The 20,442-nt window shown below is 42.5% G+C and overlaps 1 protein-coding gene and 1 long non-coding RNA gene across 2 annotated transcripts in view; one reads left to right on the top strand and one right to left on the bottom strand.

Annotated features, from left to right (window-relative positions):
- Positions 1-20,442, bottom strand: part of LOC307020224 — a 411,310-nt gene that overhangs the window by 236,034 nt on the left and 154,834 nt on the right. The window lies entirely within an intron of this gene.
- Positions 1-20,442, top strand: part of cadm3 (cell adhesion molecule 3) — a gene marked incomplete at its 3' end in the record, with an annotated part of 106,126 nt that overhangs the window by 38,408 nt on the left and 47,276 nt on the right. The window contains exon 3 of the mRNA XM_079648611.1: positions 6,317-6,466. Coding sequence (XP_079504737.1) covers positions 6,317-6,466 — 150 coding nt within the window. The remainder of the gene's footprint in view (positions 1-6,316; positions 6,467-20,442) is intronic.

Raw genomic sequence — 20,442 nt, 5'->3', positions numbered from 1 at the left:
AAAGATATTTAGAAAAATATCCAAAATGTGGTTCATTCTCAAAAATAGAGAGAACAGCGATACGGATGAACCACCTGAAACAATTAAATGGGAACCACTTACCGCAATTTGACTGAATATAACCTACAGCTTCAGAAATGTAGGAACTGAGTCGACTCGTATTTCCAGCACGTAGTCCCGCCTAAAGCTTCATACTGTAATTACATTTATGTTGTTTTGAATATGTATTTAGTGCAGGCAGGAGACACAAATAGGGACACAACAGTGTTGGGGAGATGAAATGTAGTCTCTCAAAATCTCACAAAAAGTTAAATAACACTAAAACAGAAAAACAAACAGTCAATCGGATCGCTTCATCATTTAACAGCCGAATACATCAAACAACCGAAAACACACAACATGCCAAGCATTTTAATTATTTCATTTTCCATTTCATGTTGTGTTGTGCTATGTTAGATTTTTCTGTGGCAATCATTTTTCCAATTTCTTTTTCATGTCACAAACATACAAGCAAGATACAAAAACCAAAGTTGAGCTAAGATGTCTTCCTGTGTGAAAGTGAATCAACTCTTTGAACATGCTGATTGTTTGCTACCTGCTTCCATGTATGATATGCCATCTATATATAACGCACCTGACATGAGAAGGATATCAAACATCACCTCTCTCTCTCTCTCTCTCGGAGAGAAAGCAAATAAGCCTATTTCAATAAGGTGTTGAAACTACTTCTTCATTTCCCCCCCACTTCCTTTTTTTATTTATATGAGGGCCCTCGAGGTCTTCACACTTCCTCTGAAGTCTTACTGGATTCCTCTCTCCCCTACCTACCTGTTATTCACACACACACACACACACACACACACACACACACACACACACACACACACACACACACACACACACACACACACACACACACACACACACACACACACACACACACACACACACACACACACACACACACACACACACACACACACACACACACACCCACACATACCACACATTTTATCACACACCCTCCTCTACACACCCTTATCCATCCATCTCTCTCTCTCTCCCCCTCTCTTGACTTGATATCCCAGGCAGCCTTTCTACCTCTGCGTTCTCTCACCTTGTTGCCGGCTCGGAGAAGTGTAAATTGTGTTTCTTTAAATACCCGTGTCTTCTGTGAGCTTACAGCTTGAGGGGGGGAGTGGATGAGAGGCGAGAAAAACGAAGAGCAAGCCACAGTGTTTAACTTAACGTCTGCTAAGGATAGATAGGTCTCTCCTTTCATTTCTCGCGGCTCGGGTGTTTAGCCTTACTTAACTGTTCAAACTCCGGCTGGACTTCATTTCCCCCTTTTAACTTTGCTCCTAAGAAGCTTTAAAGGTAAACAAACAGCTGTATCTGTTTCTGAGGTTATGGATCACATGCTTCTGACTCCGTAGTGTTTGTTACGATTTGTCATTACATTTGACAGCCACGGAAATATCTGTCTTATTTCAAAAGGCCTAATGTCTCTGGCTCCCGTCTAAATGCACCCTACTGCGAACCCCACCCTTCTGGCCATAACATGAACGATTGAGTCCATTTTGAAATATTGCTTTAACATTTATATATTATTCTAATGCCGTCAAAAAGTCGTGTTGACTTTACCCACACGGAATTAAACCAAATGTATCTGATGCCATTCGGCCGAAAGCTGCATTACAGCTTTATTGGCTTGACCATAATGGATTAGCGTTGCCAAAGCTTTGTATAATTACGAAATGTTTGGAATGGACTGTTATGTTCATAAACATTTGGAAGAGAAGCAGGAATAACGTGCTTTCTTTACAAGGAAAATTCTATAGTTTTTGATGAACTATGAACTAGAAAAAGTATATAAAAAAATCAGAACAATAGGAAAAAGTAAATTGTTGATTATTGTGCAGAAAAATGCTGATAGTGAATTCAAACATTCAAAGTAAAATAATAAAAACAAGGATGCTGCCATATACTGTACAACTTCAATAGATTTGTATGCATTAATGGAGCTTTAAATATAAGATGCATTGTCCCTTTAATTATCATTTCAACGTTTTACCTTGTAACACTGAGATTAGCCTCCATTTATCAGCTTGCATTACTTGATATAGAGACGTATTGTAAGCCTCCACTTGCATAGTCTGCTCTGCTAGCCACGGGCTCCACTGAAGTAGATGGAAATCAAATGCCTTGCTTAAAGACACTCCAACCGAGGTAATAAAGAAGCTTCAAGTACTCCACCTTTTTACTGCCAGTCCTTGGAATCGAATCTCCAATCTCCGAGGCACCTTCCCTCGTATCTAACCTTTAGGCCCTCAGTGCCCCAGATCAATAATTTGAAAGGAAAATAAAATACTTTGAAACGACCAAATAATCATTTTTGCCACTGCATTTATGGAGTTTATCCTCTTCAGCTCTTCTGGGCCTACGGATGGGTCATTATTTATCACAAGGGTGAGCTTAAGCGAGCTTGTAGTTGAGCCCACAAGAGGCTATTTAATTTCTGGCGGTGTGAACATTATGCAAATGGAATGCAGATGGAGAATACTTTAAGCAGCGTTATGCATTGTGGAGGAAATGTTTTGTAGGGAGAAAATGAACAGGTTAAAGGCCTTGTGTAGTTCATTGAGTTGAGCACACAATGACCATGGGAGAGGCTGAATCGGCAATTAAGTCCACTGATAAAAGTTTGAATGCAGTACTTATATTTAGATGTTTGTAAATAGTATATGTTCTGGAAATGAGTCCCTTTTAAACGGTATACCCACTGAAATTCCCAAGTAATCGACCACTGAAGTTCTACCAGCACACATGTCACTCCGAGCCGAACACAGATTGTTCTTGTTGAGAAATGCCAGCTTTCTTCAGCGGGCAAAGATAGGATAAGTTGGTCTAACTTGTCTTCCCTGATTGCGGTTGGCAGGAGGATTGACGCTCTGGGACAGCCAATGTAGCCGAAGAGTTCATGCCAAGAACAGGAGCTCTTGCGATCAGCCGCAAGAATTAGCTTGAGATGCTATTAAAGGAGACACTAATCCGGGCTGCGCTTGACCACACATCCAGCGCTCACCCATCATGGTGCTTAGATAAACTAACCACAAGGTCAGGGCTGCAGTAAAACACCACAGAGAGCCGAGGAGAGACTCACTCTGACACAAAGTGCTCCTGAAGTCTCTGCGTGCCGTTTGAATCGTACAGGCGTGTTGCAACGTTACCTTTAAGAGCTCTATGTCCTCTCAGCTAGAGCTGGGGTGTCAAACTCAAGGCCCGGGGGCCAAATCCGGCCCGTGACTGCATTTTCTGTGGCCCCACAAGAGCTTGCAAAGAATATTATATGTTTATTATACGGTTACGTGATGATTTACAGAACCGCGTTGCCCATAAACTACATGTCCCACAATGCATCTCAAATTAGAAATGTTTTCTTCTAAATATGCATTTTTTCTTACGGCCCGTCCACACACAGGCATGAAAAAAAATCTTTCAAAGCTTCGCCCATTCTCTTGAATGGGGTGACGTAGAACATTTGTAATCTTCGCCGAACAGCATTATGGGGAGCGGAGGATGGCTTTGCAAGCATCGCGAGCATCAAAAGTTGAGCAATGTTCAACTTTTGATGCTCCCAATGCTTGCGAAGCTGGCATCAGCCAATCAAATCCCGTTTATGCAAATTCCGCCAGTGCAAGCGCTAGCCAATCAAACCGTGTGTACTGTATGCAGATACCGCAGGTCTTTTCCATATGTCATGAAATGGAGGATAAATTAATCATCGCTGTAGGAAATGTCCCGGTCCTTTACGACTGCTCTCTGTCCACCTACCGGGACCTAAACCGGAGGAACCAGGCATGGAGGGAGGTGGCAGAGACAGTTGGTGAAACTGGTAGGTTTTCACCTGTTTATATCCAGTTTACTTTGTTTTAACATTGAATGGACAGGCTTTGTATGCTGGGAGCGGGCGGGAGATTCCTGGGAGATTCCTGATTGGTTGTTGGTCGCCTTGGGCGCGTGAAATCGCCAAGCTGGCCCGCCCCAAGGCTGGCTACGTCTATAGAAATCTCAGTAGGCGAATGCTTGCATAGAGGGTAGTACCCATAGAGTCCAGTAGAAGGCGGAGCCTGTGAGAGATATAACCAAATATATAAAATGCAGAAATATCAAATCATACCTTAAAGCAGTTTTAATCCCAGTTTGGTGTGTGTGTGTGTGTGTTAGGGCTGTACCCGAATATCTGAATATTCGTTCGTTGGAGTACCATTCGGGTTTCAATTTCGTTATTCGGATATTCGTTTTTCCAGTTTACTTCGTTTTAACATTGAATGGACAGGCTTTGTATGCCGGGAGAGGGCGGGAGATTCCTGGGAGATTCCTGATTGGTTGTTGGTCGCCTTGGGCGCGTGAAATCGCCAAGCTTCAGACACGCCCAGCATCAAGATTTTTCAAGATTTTTTTCATGCCTGTGTGTGGACGGGCCGTTAGAATTTGACTTTTTTTTTTTTAAATGTTACTTTTTTTTAAATGTCACTTCTTTTTTTGATTTCGACTTTGTTTCCAGAATTTGGCTTTTCTTTTTTAATAATTTTGTGACATTCACACTGAAGAGACTTGTCCCAGACTTCTGCTTTCAGACATAGTTAATTATTAAGTTACTACCCTATCCGATAATAATCCAATGCAGAGGCAATAATGTAATAATAATAATAAAAAAAAATATTTTATATATTTATATATGTATTTTTATAGTCTTACATTTACAACCGGCCCTTTGAGTGCAACGATAATGCTGATGTGGCCCGCGATTAAATTTGAGTTTGACTCCCCTGAGCTAGAGGCATTCCCTTTTTTCTTTTCTAATAACTTGTGTTTTCTAGAACGGCTATAAAACTTTAACATTACAAAAAGTACTCAAGGTTGCTTCCTGCTGCTTTCAGCTCATGCTCTGCAATTGTGTGTTTTTGATGTTACATGCAGTTAGTTTGCTCTCCTCCTCTCTTCATGTGTTCCCCCTTCTTTCATGTCTTGATGGGAGTTCCGACGAAGCGAACTTAAACAGATGTTCTTCCTGCTGAAAAAAAAAAAATCAATTCCACCGCCGGTGCAAGGATGTGATAACGCTTCACGCCGAATATAAACCTGTCTCCCACTTGACAATTTGGTTCTAATTAAACTCTTTATGCACGCCATGTTTTCAGTTGGAAGGCATCACTTTGGTGTGTGTTTTCTTTCGAGATGTTCCCTCCTTTGGCGTTCGTCAATTATGCCATATTTTTGTTTTGCTAGATTTGTTTGAGCGACAAGTAGGCATGAAGGGTAAAGCATTGCCCTCAAAACCAATGAAAAAACACGGAAACACGTAATATAGCTGACAGGCTTGTCATCACTAACTGTAACGAGAGGCTGCATAGTTTATTATACATCGTCATGTAACCGTCTGCCACCCTCGCTGAATCAAAAGAGCAGATGTAGCCGGCACCATCACCCGTTATCAAGCGAGTGCTGTTAAATACCATCATTTCAGCCAATTCAAAAACACCCAGTTCACTGTTTGGCGGTTTTGCGGTGTTCCCATTTCAGCTCCAGCCTTTCAGAACCCCTCCATTATGCCGGGTCATTTGTATTCTTTTTCTCTTTGCTTCTGACCCGCTCATTTCAATAATGCCTTTCACGTTTGAGCTCGTTCTGTAGCAGCCGATACTCATATGCACAGTGTTAAAAAACTGACACAGATATTGACATAAGAGGGTTACAGAGCCTCAAGAGGTATGAGACAGTGCTCTTGTTGTTGCTTTGACCTGTGGAGAGCCATCTCTTCATCCTGCCGGTCTCTCAGGTCCTGAAGTCTCTCGGAGCCAAGGCTGCTCCTGACTCATCGCTCTCACACTGGCCTCGCAGACATACCACCACACTGCCATTTGTCTGCTTTTTTTGGTCCCTTCTGACTGTGTGTGTGTGTGTGTGTGTGTGTGTGTGTGTGTGTGTGTGTGTGTGTGTGTGTGTGTGTGTGTGTGTGTGTGTGTGTGTGTGTGTGTGCGTACGCGCTTTGATTCTTCGCTCTCAGAAAGACAGATAGAGATATATAGATAATCTGACAAGCAGAGAAAGAGATGGGCGGGGGGAGATAAAGAGAAAGAGAGGGAGAGTGAGGCGAGTAATGCATTTTGGTGGGTTTATCTGATTTGTGTGTTGGTGTGCTACATTTTTTGCTTGTTTTTCAATATAAGCGTCTCTCTGACTGTGGCACATCTATCGCTCTTGTCTCATGATCCCCCCCCCCTCCCCTCTCTTTTTCTCTCCCGTTCCCTAGAAGACGACCCCATGCAGCCGGTGACCAATGATGAAATGGTGTCCGTGGGGGGGACGGTGACACTGACCTGCCGAGTGGCCGAGAGCGATAACTCCTCTCTGCAGTGGTCCAACACCGCTCAGCAGACCCTGTACTTCGGAGAGAAGCGAGGTAAGAGGCAGAGGAGGAACAAGTACTCAGAACTTGTATTCTGTAGCGCAGGTTTTTATCCCTAAAGTATTTAGCTAAATGTGGGCGCCAGACAGAAGGATATTTTATATATTTATCCGTCAAAATAAGGAACGGTTAATTCGAAGAAACAGATGGAGGGACCTAGCTACGGAACACAAATCAAGTAATTCATCAATTTGTTATCAAAGTTAAATGTTTGTATTTGAACCAAAATTATAATCAAATCACAAAACAAAAAAAATCACAACACACCCATTACCAAAACAATTAAACCCAACAGATGCAAAACCCAATTTGTCAATTGTAATAGCAAAACATCAGTTGAAGTAAAAGTTGAAATACCAGAAAGTAGGAATAGTCCAGGTGTGACTAGAGTCTTATTTAAGTGCTGATTAAGTTTTACAAAAATCTGCAAATATTAAGGTATTAAATAAATGCAGTCGAGTAAAAGTATATGATTAGAAGTATTGTGTACCTAAAAAGTAGCATAAACATAGAGATAGTCATGTAAAGTACAAGTAGAGTGCGTAAGTACAGTATTTGAGTAAATGTACTAAGTCACTTTACAACAGTGGTAAGTGGGCGGGAGGGATGGAGAGAGACAAGAACTAAAATTAAAGTGTCAAAAAGAAGCTTGTATCCTGAGAAATACAACCAAATAGGAGCAAATTAGTTCGCCAAAGATGTTTCGAAGAACACATAAACGCTGCTTAAGTCATGTTCACTCAGCCATGTTTATTCCAGTCCCGGGAAGTGTGACATTTCTATACCGCGGGGATGTTTAAGGGTTGGGTAGCGGGGTGTATTAAGTATTTCAGTGCCACATTAGCTGCTGTTATCACAAGGGAAAGGCCATGTAGAGGCTACTTTCACACAGCACTTACTGATGTAGTTACACTAAAGATTATCTATGCATTCTCGAGAGATGGATGCATTTACAACTGTTTCAACATCTGGCGAGAATACTTCATGAGGAATTAGAATTGAGCTCGAATGCCTCTCGGATGCAATTAGACTTTTAATGACTTTTTGACGAGCTACAGCTATCCAGTCTCCCCACGATGCATGAAGTAATTACATATAAACATGGTCTATGTTAATAAAAAAGACATCATGTTTTCCTTAAAAAAACATATTTGCAAACGCACACCCGTTGCATGTGAATGTTATTTCTAAGGGGACATAAAGATGTTGTTTAATCTTTGTTGAACAAGGCACTAATAACAACGCGCTGGGTCAAAAGCTTTGTTCAGGAGAAAAAAAAGCCCCAAGCAAAGCCATTAGAGAGCTGAGAAAGAAAGCAACATGTCATATTGCATGGTGCCAAAATTGCACAACAACTGAAAACAAAAAGATGAAAACAAACCTGAGAGTCGGATGGGCTCAATGTGTCCAATTCAAACCGCTCCTTTTAAAGATAAACTGCCCCATTATTCAATTTTCTGCAACGTGACGGGCCAACTGGCTTTCAATGATATTTTGAAACAAGAGACTTTCCGCTCCTGGGTTCAATGTTCCAACATCGCATTGCTAACCCTGTATTTTGAAATGAAAAAAATAAGTGAGAAGGATGGCTATCGCTGGACTAAATGTGACACTGTCAATAAGATCTGACGTTATAAAGATGGTGCTTTGGTGCTAATTATTACTTTTGACTGGGTTGGCTCAAACACATGGTTTTGAAATGGTGAAAGAAAAAGCAGCCAGTTTGAATATAAAGACAGAGACATGAAAAGGACGCTTCCTTTTTCGTATGACATAATAATAATAATACATTTAATTTATATAGCGCTTCTCATCTGCCAAGACAAATCTCGAAGCGCTTAAAGTATTTAAAGGGGGACTATTATGCATTTTGGTTTGCCCTTTCCTGTAGTTTGTTATCTAAAACCCCCGTGATCCCTCCGCCCCGCTTAACAGGGTGACATCACCTTGTAACACTCACACTTCTATTGACTGGCACTCCAACACATTGTACGTGAAAGGCTAAGGGGGCGGGACATCTCTAAGCGCTTGACCAATCAGAGCAGACTGGGCTCTGGTTCCCGACAGAGGGTGAAAAGAAGGAGCTTTTTGAACATTAAAGCATGGAGACATGTCAGGCATCACATACACATATGAACCTGAAAATGAGGAGAATATGGCCCCTTTAAAATCTATTAATTTAAAGAAATTGTTAATAATAATAATAATAAATTATATTTCTATAGCGCTTTTCTTGAACCCAAAGACGCTTTACATTTGGGAGGGAGGGTAGACAAACAAAACAAAAACAAAAGAAACAAAACAAAACAGAAAAGCAGTCAGGAGGAAGTTGGTTGAGAGGGGGGGGGCTTATGGATATACAGAGTTGAAGAGGTGGGTTTTGAGGCGGGACTTAACTCCAACTTGTTCTAGTTTTCCAACTTTGTCTCAGCCAACTAACTTGTTACTTGGGTTTGAAAACAGGAGAGAGTGGGACAGATGGAAGAAAGGAGGGGTGGGAGTGTTAATAAAGACTGAGAGGGACAGAAAGACTCGCTTGTGCACACGTGCAACACTTAGCAGCAGAAGTGAAGAGAGGGATGGAGTCAACAATGGGCGAGAGCAGAGAAGGATACTGGCCGAGAAGTTTCATCGCTGAGGGCCAACATTTTGCAACAGACAATTGTGAGAACAGAGAGGCGAGAGAGAATGAGGGAGGGAGGGGGCGGGGATGGACAAATGGAGAGATCAGCTAGTCTTTACTCCAGATGGAGCTTCAACCGCGGTAGAGAGGGATGAAATAGAAAGTGTGGCTCTTCGCTGCAATGATAGAACACTTAGAGGCCGACCTGCACTTTGGGAGGGAATTGAGAAGAGTATTGGAGGAGGGAGGGAGGATATTGGGAGGAAATTGGAGGAGGAAGCGGCGGTGGTGGGGGGGGGGGGAGTGAGACGGAGCAGAAACTCCCCACTGCAGTGGACCAACAAGCAGCAGATGCTCCACTTTGAAAAGTAGAGAGTTTAGAGACAGAGAGGGGAAAGGAAGATGACGGGAGCTTCATCCATGTCTTCTTTTCAACGTGGAGCAGATGGAGGGGGGGAACATGAGAGGGGGATGAAGATCTTGTCTTTTGAGGAGATAGGAGGCAGAGTTTATTTATATAGGACCTTTCAACACAAGGCAATTCAAAGTGCTTTACATTAAGACAATGGCATTTAAAATCCGTCATTAAAAAGAAAAGATAATACAATTAAAATTAAAATCAGTCATAAAAGTTACAGTTTAAGATGTGAATAGTTCAAATAAAAGCAGCGGCAAAAAGAAAAGTCTTTAGTCTGGATTTAAAAGTAGTCAGAGTTCGTTCCAGATATTTGGAGCATATCACACAGATAGATACATACGTGTGTACATTAGGAAAACTCGTGATCAAGGGCAGATAGGGAGGAAGAAGGAGAAGAGCAGTTTGAAGCATGGGAAGCAGATGGAGAGCATGAAGGACGGAGAAAGTAGTCAGGGTGATGACTGTATTATGCTTCTTTAAACTAAAAATGGGACTGGATTATGCTCCAAAGTGTTCACACAACTGAACCATGTTTTATCTTGAGCTCTAAATGTAACTATTTTGAAACTTTGTTTGACATTATGCCCAAATAAATAAGTTGAGATCAAAGAATAATCATGCTTTAAAGAGAACACACTTGAACTTGCATTCCCTCTGTAGGCAGTCCAAACAAAACAAAACTTGAGGGGCTTGTTACGGGAAGTTTAGCACGATTAAACAAATCTGCTTGACTCTTTCTGTTAGTTTGACCGTTTATTATGAACACAGGCAATAATACACAATCCAATCTGTAGTAGTGGAGAAGGGCGACGGAAAATTAGATGGAAATTGCGGTAGAAAATGCAGCCAACAAAACAAATGTCACTTTCCAACTCACTCACACTCACAGGTGGTTGCCGCCCAATGCCAATTATAAATGAAAATACGACCTTGCATTAGGCTGCTCCACCCGGTAAACACAAAGCTGACATCACCTCAGAACATTTTGGCCACCTGCTACACAAACATCAACAACATTATCCATTCAAATGATGAATGACAGTCCTATATTTACTCCACCTGATCTCTATTTTGGTCTCCACCCAGGTAAAAGACTGACTGATAGATGCTCCTTTTCATTCCCCAGTTATTCTTTCACTTTGTCTGCCTGCTGTTGGGTGCCCAGCAGGTTGTGAACAGATGGGTTTGTGCAGTATTCCCCTGCTTTTTATCGCTGGAAACAGTAAAGTTTGCTCCTTAGAGCTGAAAGAAACAGCAGAACTGAGGGATAAATAAGACTCCTTTTCGAATTACAATTCATTAATTGTGCCATGTTGATTAGTGCAGCTTTCGATTAAGGTAAAGATCATTGGCCATGGTTGAAATGTGTTAATTGACTAACGGTAGGTCCACACGGTTCCGTCGCATGCTTCAACGGAGACGCTTCCCATTCACTTTGAATGGGTCGACGTCAAGCTTTGCCGAACTGCATTGTGGTTCCGTCGCTTTGCCTCCGTTACTCACTTCGAAAGTTGAGAAAAGTTCAACCTTTCAAGCTTCTAGACGGAAGCGCCAGCCAATCAAATCATATGCCAGTACAAGCGCTAGACCAGGGGAGTCAAACTCAAATACACAGTGGGCCAAAATGAAAAAATGGGTACTAGTCGAGGGCCGGACTGGTTCAATGTTTATTGCAAAACTTATTGAAATGAACTTATTGCACAAATTAAACCTGGAACTAACAAAGCTTAAATGATTGCCTATAAAAACAACATTAAACATTAAATAATCAGTTGCATTCATTTCTTATGGCTCTATCTGTAGCTTTTCCGAGTCATTTCTTACGATTACATTTCTCCACAGGCCAACAACAGCTTCAACAAAACTATTTCCCTCAGAGAACAAACCAAACATGCCCTGTTGTCTCAAAAAAAAAAAAGTGCAGAAGGAAACATCCATGTAAACTCAGTGTGCTGCTCTGTGAGTTCAAGCCAGAGACTTGGCGTCTCATCTTGGGTGCAAGGTCATCAATGTTTGGGCTCAGGCTCTGAGCTGAGGAGACCCTCAGGATGGAGTGAAGGTGTGCCGGCGGGCCAGATTTAATAGTAATAGAAATGATCCTGCGGGCCGAAATTAAATCCACCAAGGGCCTGATTTGGCCCCCGGGCCTTGAGTTTGACACATGTGACAATCAAACCGCATGCTTGTGTGCCCGGGGCGGGAAATTAATGTGATTGGTTGTTAGTCCACGCCAGACACGCCCACCGGCAAGCTTCAAGGCGACAGAACCGTGTGGACGTACCGTATCACACAAATGTCATTTTGACCGTTTTTAAAGCTGTTTTAGTCGTAGTTTAGTTTAGAAAGGCATTTAAATAAACGTTCTGCTCTTTTGGGGAAAGATTAAACTTCGCCTACTCCTTCAAATGACCGTCCAAAATCAATCTTGCTCAGTAATTTACTGTTATTGTTCAGCCAAAAAGTGAAAGTCGAAGGAAGGACGGACGGATTAGAACGATGGTGGGATCTCAAAAGTGAATCACGATGGAAAGAAAAAGAGTTCTTAAGTGTTTCACTTTTCTCTATGATTGATGGCGATGGAGCCGTCGGCCAGTAAGCTCAGAGCAAAGGGGAGAAGGAAGATGCGCTAGAACAGGAGAAACAAGGGATAGAAATAAGAGAGTTGATTGAAGAGCAGGAGAGGAAGTATGACTCCACACCACCAGCTGCTCCACTGCACAGCATGAACAGGGCTTTGGAGATTTGAAACATCAGAAAAATGGATGGGAGCGGGGAGCAAGGGATGGACAAATAGCTGGAGTGGGAAGAAGAATACAAAGATGAGTGACAACCCTTCACAGTGATGGCCTCCGTACGGCAGACACTACTGAGAGATCAGAGAGACAGGCGAGGAATAACCAGACACAGATGCTGGGATCTTTCTCATTACTTTTAACTTCATAAACAGGCAGCTTGTTAACCGGAAAAATACACATTCATGGCCAATAAATGAAGAGAAGAGGAGGTGGGGAGAGATGCAGTGAGGAAACTAGATATAGCATGAAGACAGAGTGGCACCTATTACATTATAGAGAGGAGGAATATACACATTATGCATTAGAGATGCAGAGAGGCCTTGGATTTAATTTATAAAAGTGTTTTCATCCACAAATAATGCAGAAAAAATGACGAAAAATCCAAGCCAAAGCTGTGATGTATGAAATGTTGATGTGTCTGGTATAATCACAGGGTCACATCGATTCAATCTAATACTCTGTGGCAGATTGAAAGCTTGAGATGTCGTTTATCATTATTCGGGCAAGGAGAGCCATTGATATCAGTTTAATTTGACCCTGCTTTGCAAAGATGAGATGCGATACAGAGAGGAGGAGGAGGAGGAGGAGGAGGAGGAGGAGGGAACACCGTGTGGGCGCACTTTAAGCAACTTCTTTTATTTTGACATAGAAGTGAATAAAAAAGATTCAAATTAAGAAAGAAAGTAGAGGGGAGAAGCTGAAACACCAGCCTGCTTCCAGTGGAGCAGAGCTAATGAGAGTTTAGGAACTATAACTGCCTAGATAAGGATAAAGCCAAACCGGAAATTAATTGTTAAGGGACACGAAGCCCAGTTGTGTTTATTAAACCAGATACAATGACACAAAAAAAACATTTTACAGTTAATCCCGTCCTGTATTAATCTGAGCGTGAACGTTTTAGAGAAACCTGTCATTCCACGGCGAAAACAAACGATCTGATAACTGTACGGAATATTTTAATAAGTTTAATGCCCTTAATTTATTTTAAGACCCTTTTAAAGACCCACAGATACCCCGAAGGGACTGAGTGGGAGTGGATTGGGGGAGAAACAAAGATTTGCTCATAGAAGAGATTAGACAGCTAGGAAAGCACAAAACAGATGGGTTCATACATTAATGCTAGACTGCAGGGAGACAGCGAGAGATAAAGAGATGGGTATGAGGGAGATAAAGCCGGACGGAGACACCGAAACTTTTAAATAGAGACAAAGAAAAGGAAACAAACAAGGACGTTAGATTTAGTGTTTCTCTTATCCAAGACTTCTTCCTCAGCAAAATGAGTCATTTTAATAATATTTAAGAGTGGGTTTAGATTCCACTTAACATCGTGGTTGAACTTCATACTTATCACGAGTGAATGCTGCCTAGAAATGAAATAAAGCCATGAGCATACTGACAGACACTTCTCATTCTTTATTCTTCACTTTGAGACTCTGACTCACGAGGAACGCTCTGAGCAACTCTGATTATTTTCATGAGTAGTCGTTTCGTCTATAAGATGTCACAAAATAGTGAAAAATGTCCGGCGCAATTTCCCAGGGCACAACATGATGGCTTCTTATTCCTCATTTCGATCTAACAGAAGTCCAAATCGAGAAGCTATTCGGTTTATTCTGCAAAAGACAGGGACAAGCAGGAAATAGTTTGGTGAGAAAACCATGAAGGATTTATAAAATTGTTTCAATTCTCTGTTGGTTAAGTCATCAGATAATCTACGGATCATTTCATCTCTTAACTGCATTACACTTTAATATCGTATTCCTATCATCTTTTTACACTTTAATCTCTTTTAACTACATTTGCTTGAATGCTATTAGGCTGCATATATGTATTGTTGAGTTACAGACAGTTTTCTACTTTAAGATAATATGTGTTATCGCATTTATCAGATAATAAACTTGGCTAAAGGGCGGTGGTGGCGAAGTCGATAGGGACTTGGCTTGGCAACTGGAAGGTCACCATTTCAAGTCCCGGCAAGACCAAGTGCTACCAAGGTGTCCCTGAGCAAGGCACCGTTCCCTACACTGCTCCCCGGGCGCCGTTCAAAATGGCAGCACACTGCTCCTAACACTAGGATGGGTCAAATGCAGAGAAACAATTTCCCCACGTGGATTAATAAAGTATATCAAACAAATAACGCTATATGCCAATCAACTAGTGGGCCCAAAACATAATTATAAACCCAAGCTTAAAATGTGAATTCACGTGGATACTTGAGATACATTTGTTTCTTTAATTTTATTCAGTTGGCATACTGTGAAGTGGAAAATGTTTGACCTGATGTTGTATCATTTACATACATCTTGGCAAACTAACAGTACAGAGGTGGGATGTACTTTCCCAACTCAAGCGAAGTCAAACTCTTACACCAACGCCCTCTCAAAACAGTTACATAAAACGAACATATTCTCTGAAATGCATTCAACATAATGTAGACGCAATAATAGGAAAATGACTTTCCTCCAGTGTGAAAGGATTATGTGACAGTTGCACAAATTGGCTGCTGTATATTCACTTGTTAGCTAACGATTACATTTCAGCCTGAGAAATTAAGATGAATAAAGATATTTGTTTTGGTTCGATGCTCGTCAATAAAAAAAAAGAATCTTATGGGAGAACACACACTAAACTTTTGTTAATGATTGAGGAGATAAACTAAGGTTATAAAGCATGAAAAGAAAATGAATCTGCCCACTTAAAAACTTTCTTCTTTTCTACTTTTTGGTAAGCTGTGTTAATTCCACACAGTGTAATGAGACCAAGCACACAGTTCCAACAATGTGTGTGCTGTTAAGTTTAATAAGAGGTTTTACAAACACAGTGCACACCAGAAAAAAAGGGATGTAATCTTATTTATTTGTCATGTGCGGTTTCCTTCCTTTCCTTAAAAGCACATAAGCAGACATCAGACAGGCTATCTGCCTCGGCACTGTTTAACAAGGTAAAGGCTCTCTGGTGATTTATAAACCATGGAAGACGAGGAAGCTCTCGCCTAGAGTGAGTTTATTGAGTATGCAGACGGTAGCTCTCGGGAAAAGGACTGTAAGTTATAAATCATTTCATTAAAATACACATTGAGCTCTTTTAAAGTTTAAGTGAGCACAAAAAATATGATATGGTTCCCACTCAGCCTCTCTGAGACAAACTGACAGTGACTGCTCACGACGCGAGGCAGTACTCCACATGCGAGGCGTGAGATGTTTTCTGACATTTTCTAGAAAAAAAGAAGAGCTATTGATCCACATCCCATCAGTCAAAGTTTCTTTGGTGTCTGGGAAGGCTCTCTGGAGAACGCATTAACAACAACCGTCACACGATTGAAAGACTCCAGGAGAGACTCTAGCACTTGAAAGAGGGCCTTTTCTACAGTTTCTCTGTGTGTCATCTGAACTCTTTATTTTTACAGGTGTGCTTAAAATAAACACGTATAATGGTAGACAAGTGCACGGAGAAGAAAGAGACAAGAGTACAAAGAATTCAAAGTTAAAAATCCAATTTAGTTTTGAGGTTAATAGAGTAAATGCATAAAAAAAAGATCTTCCCCTCTGATTCAGAAATGGCCTTTTTGCCCCTAGAAGTAAGAACGTAGAAATCAATAAACCCAATATGGAACAGTGCAGACGTGCAAACACCGGGATTATTACCATTGTAGTGACTCTAAACTATTATTTTTAAGGAGGATGTCATAACTCGTTTGCATTCTTTTTCTTTTTATTTCAGAAAATAGTGCCTTCTTTAGGGTTTGTATAAAAACGTTGTAACTTAAAGGTAGGGTAGGTAAGAATGGAGGTAGCAGCTCGAGTGCGCTACAATTTGAAAGTACGCAGCCGAAAAAAATCTGCCCCTTCCTTCAGACTTCCTCACAGAGCCCCTCCTCCAACACACATGAACGTGCACATGACCAATGAGGGCACGAGATAAGTTTGTGCACAGATGGAAGGCTGACAGGCAGGTAGGCCATCCAGTTACTTTAGCCGGGCCGGCTCAGATGATTGGTCGTGCTTTTCACAGCGCCACGGCTTCCACAGATGGAATTTTGTATGTATTTATTGTCAAAGCATTTAATGTATTCATTGCTATCTGGATGTTAAGAGCATTCCATGGAATATAACAAAAAGTGTTTCTGAAGTGAATTACCTACCCCACCTTTAAGTGTCATAATGTAGGTCTCTTCACTTTTACCTGGTCTTTACCTACTAGCTAACATATTAGTAAAAAAGGTGCGCTTTTAAAAAAATGATAAACCCAAAAACAGCAAGAATCATGCAAATACATTAGCTTCCAATTAGCCAAACCATTTGAAGTGCTACAGCATTAGCTTCAAACAGACTTTCTTACTAGTTGGCTTTGTTGGGCTCCCACCAAGAGTTAAATGAGATGATCGATAAAGTGATGTCTTTACTAAAAAATGAAAGACTGAAGCTAGCTTTGTCCAAATGTACAAAGTTCTGCCTTATAGTCAGGGCCGTGCCTGGCCAACTTGTGGCCCCATGCGTCGCGAGCGTCGACGGGGGGTTGGGGGTGCTAGTGGAGCCTCGCAACGGCGAAACTGTGGCGTGCTTAGAATGTAGGTGCACCACATTGGCGCTTCAGATGAGACCCCCTCTGCAAGATGAGGCCCCCTCCGTAAGATGAGACCCCCTCCGTAAGATGAGGCCCCCTCTGCAAGATGAGGCCCCCTCCGTAAGATGAGGCCCCCTCCGCAAGATGAGGCCCCCTTCGTAAGATGAGGCCCCCTTCGCAAGATGAGGCCCCCTCTGCAAGATGAGACCCCTCCGCAAGATGAGGCCCCCTCCTCAAGATGAGGCCCCCTTCGTAAGATGAGGCCCCCTCAGCAAGATGAGACCCCCTTTGCAAGATGAGACCCCCTCCTCAAGATGAGGCCCACTCCGCAAGATGAGGCCCCCTCCTTAAGATGAGGCCCCCTTTGCAAGATGAGACCCCCTCCTCAAGATGAGGCCCCCTCCTTAAGATGAGGCCCCCTTCGTAAGATGAGGCCCCCTTCGTAAGTTGAGGCCCCCTCCGCAAGATGAAGCCCCCTCCGCAAGATAAGGCCCCCTTCGTAAGATAAGGCCCCCTTCGTAAGATGAGGCCCCCTTCGTAAGTTGAGGCCCCCTTTGCAAGATGAAACCCCCTCCGCAAGATGAGGCCCCCATCGTAAGATGAGGCCCCCTCCGCAAGATGAGGACCCCTTTGCAAGATGAGACCCCCTCCGCAAGATGAGGCCCCCTCCGTAAGATGAGGCCCCCTCCGTAAGATGAGGACCCCTCCGCAAGATGAGGCCCCCTCCTCAAGATGAGGCCCCACGCTGTCTGTGTGAGCGGCCCTGCTTATAGTCCCTGAAAAATGTGCTTATTAACACTTGTTTGAGTATCTATACAAACATCTACCTGAATTCATGGAATCTCAAATCTCTAAATAGATTGAGCCCTGTTAGCCGTCATGCTAAACTAAGCTAACCATGGCCTAACGGGCAGTTACAAGGGAGACGTTGATCTTCTCCTTCAACTCTTGGCAACCTAGCAAATGAGTGCATTTTGCAAATCTTACTTCCCCTTTAAACTACTCTACTGTGCAAATGAGTATAAACCACATGAGGACATCCAGTATTTATAGATAAAAGAATAGAAAGAGCGGTACACACACACCACGCTGGCAAACAGTGGCAATCAAATCCAATCACTGCAGGGTATCAGGGAGCGGTGGTGAAAATAGTTCCCAATTTGCTTTGCGTTATACTGAACCTGCGAAAGATAAAAAGAGCACAACGTCAATGTGGTGACATGCAGACAATCTAAAGCAGCAGGCCGATATTGACAGCCATTATTACAATTGCTTCCTTGGCTTATTTTTTTACGATAAAGGTCAAACAAGGTGAGAAAGTAAGCTATGCCTCAGCGTTATGCATTTTACTCCTCTCTAATCTGAGGAGTAGGCTTGGCAGCAGGAGCAGCGTATGTAACCGAGCTCTTAGCACGTGTCATCGGTCAGTGTTATGTGCCAGAAATCCCTAATGGACATTTTTCGCTGCTGTAAATACGACATGGCAGGATTTCATTGGCATGTTGCTTGAAGCTGATACACCGTTGGGAACTATTTTCTCTCAAGTTTCAAGTGAAACTAATGGCTCCTTGCTTCAATTTGCACCACCCAGGGCAAAGTTTGGTTCATCCCCCTCCTTACCATTGATTTTGCATACATCTCTGCTGCAGCCCTTTAAATGATAATCTTTTAATTCTGTCTGAAGATAGGGCAAGAGAGAAGTGGATTGAGTGGGAGGAAAGTGGATTAAACAGACACAGGTGTGTTTTTATCAAGCGCTCCATAGTTGGCGCCGTGATCCAGGATCAATGCTCTCAGATCATCGGGTACGTTATGATCAAGGGAAGCCGGCGGTCACTGAACCCAGATCAGCCGTCGGAAAGGATGGATAATTAGAGCGCTGGAGAGAATATTCAGAAACAGATGGGAGAATGGAGTCGCCATGTGTGGGAGAAAGGGAGAGGAGGAAGAAGAGAGGCTGTCTCTTTGGATGTCAGTGTCAGCTAAATGCCTCAAATGTAAAACAAAATGAGAAGAAAGAGTGGAGAACAAAGCGGGGAAGGAGAAACACAGTTGGACTGGAAGAAAAGATGGACAGAGAGGAAAGCAAGAGGGAGTTTCAAGGTGAGCCAAAGTAGGAGATGAGGAGATGAAAGGTGCGGAAGCTGTGAGGGAAATAGATACAGAAATATAAATTATTGGTCTGTAACTGATCTACTTCGCCACGGCAACACCTCCCCTGCCGTGCCAATAAGGCAAATGTAAAGTTCTCGGTGGAGTCCAAACCTAGTTAGAGAGGCGTAAGAAGGTAGGGGGTAGATGAAAAAGGAATATATGTATGCTCTCAGTGTGTGTTGTGAGAGAATTCCCCTCTTTCCCGAATGTTTGAAGTTGAAACAGCATGAGAAAGATTGAGAGAAGGAGGTGGAGAAGGAAGACGAGTAAGCGAAAAAATAGCTGCTGTGACCAGATCAACAGTTGGACCTTTGGGGAGTATCAAGTCTCCAGTTTGAGCTGCAGACAAGAGCCACTGTCTGGGCAAGCACACACACGAGTTACTGAGACATGCACACACACGAGTTACTGAGACATGCACACACACGAGTTACTGAGACATGCACACACACAAGTTACTGAGACATCAATCAATCAATCAATCGATGTTTATTTATATAGCCCAATATCACAAATGTTACATTTGTCTCAGTGGACTTCACAGTTTGTACAGAATATCAGTATGACAATACGACACCCTCTGCCCTTAGACCCTCACATCGTACAAGGAAAAACTTCCAGAGAAAACCCACAGTTTAAAGGGGAACATGGGAGAAACCTCAGGGAGAGCAACAGAGGAGGGATCCCTCTCCCAGGACGGACAGACGTGCAATAGATGCCGTGTATAAATTGAAAAGATAATACATTTGCAACATAGGTAGTCCAAATGTTTGGAAATGCATGTGTGTATAATTGGAAGATGAATCCACGAGGATATCCATCCAGGACTTATGATCCAGGACCACAGCCACGACTCAAGATCCAGGACTCGCGATCCATGACACAGGACCGCAGGATCATCCATGACTCCGGATCCCGGCGTATATAGACACCAAAAAGAAAGACATTTGGGGAAGCTGGGTTAATCGGAACATGAGAGTACACAGGTATAGACAGAGAGAAGGAAGAAGTAAGATGTCCCCCGACAAACTAAGCCTATATCAGCAAAACTAGGGGCTGAATCTAATCAGCCCTAACTATAAGCTTTATCAAAAAGGACTGTCTTAAGCGCACTCTTAAAAACGGATAGGGTGTCTGCCGCCCGAACACAAACTGGAAGCTGATTCCACAAAAGTGGAGCTTGATAAGAAAAGGCTCTGGCTCCCATTGTACTTTTAGAGACTCTAGGAACAACCAACAACCCTGCATTCTTGGAACGCAATGCCCAATGTACTGAGACATGCACACACACGAGTTACTGAGACATGAACACACACGAGTTACTGAGACATGCACACACACAAGTTACTGAGACATGCACACACACAAGTTACTGAGACATGCACACACACAAGTTACTGAGACATGCACACACACG

Source organism: Notothenia rossii, assembly GCF_949606895.1.
Source record: "Notothenia rossii genome assembly, chromosome: 9".
In the NCBI taxonomy this organism is placed as follows: domain Eukaryota; kingdom Metazoa; phylum Chordata; class Actinopteri; order Perciformes; family Nototheniidae; genus Notothenia; species Notothenia rossii.
Note: the sequence above shows the minus strand (reverse complement) of the source record. Positions and strands in the feature narration are given on the sequence as shown.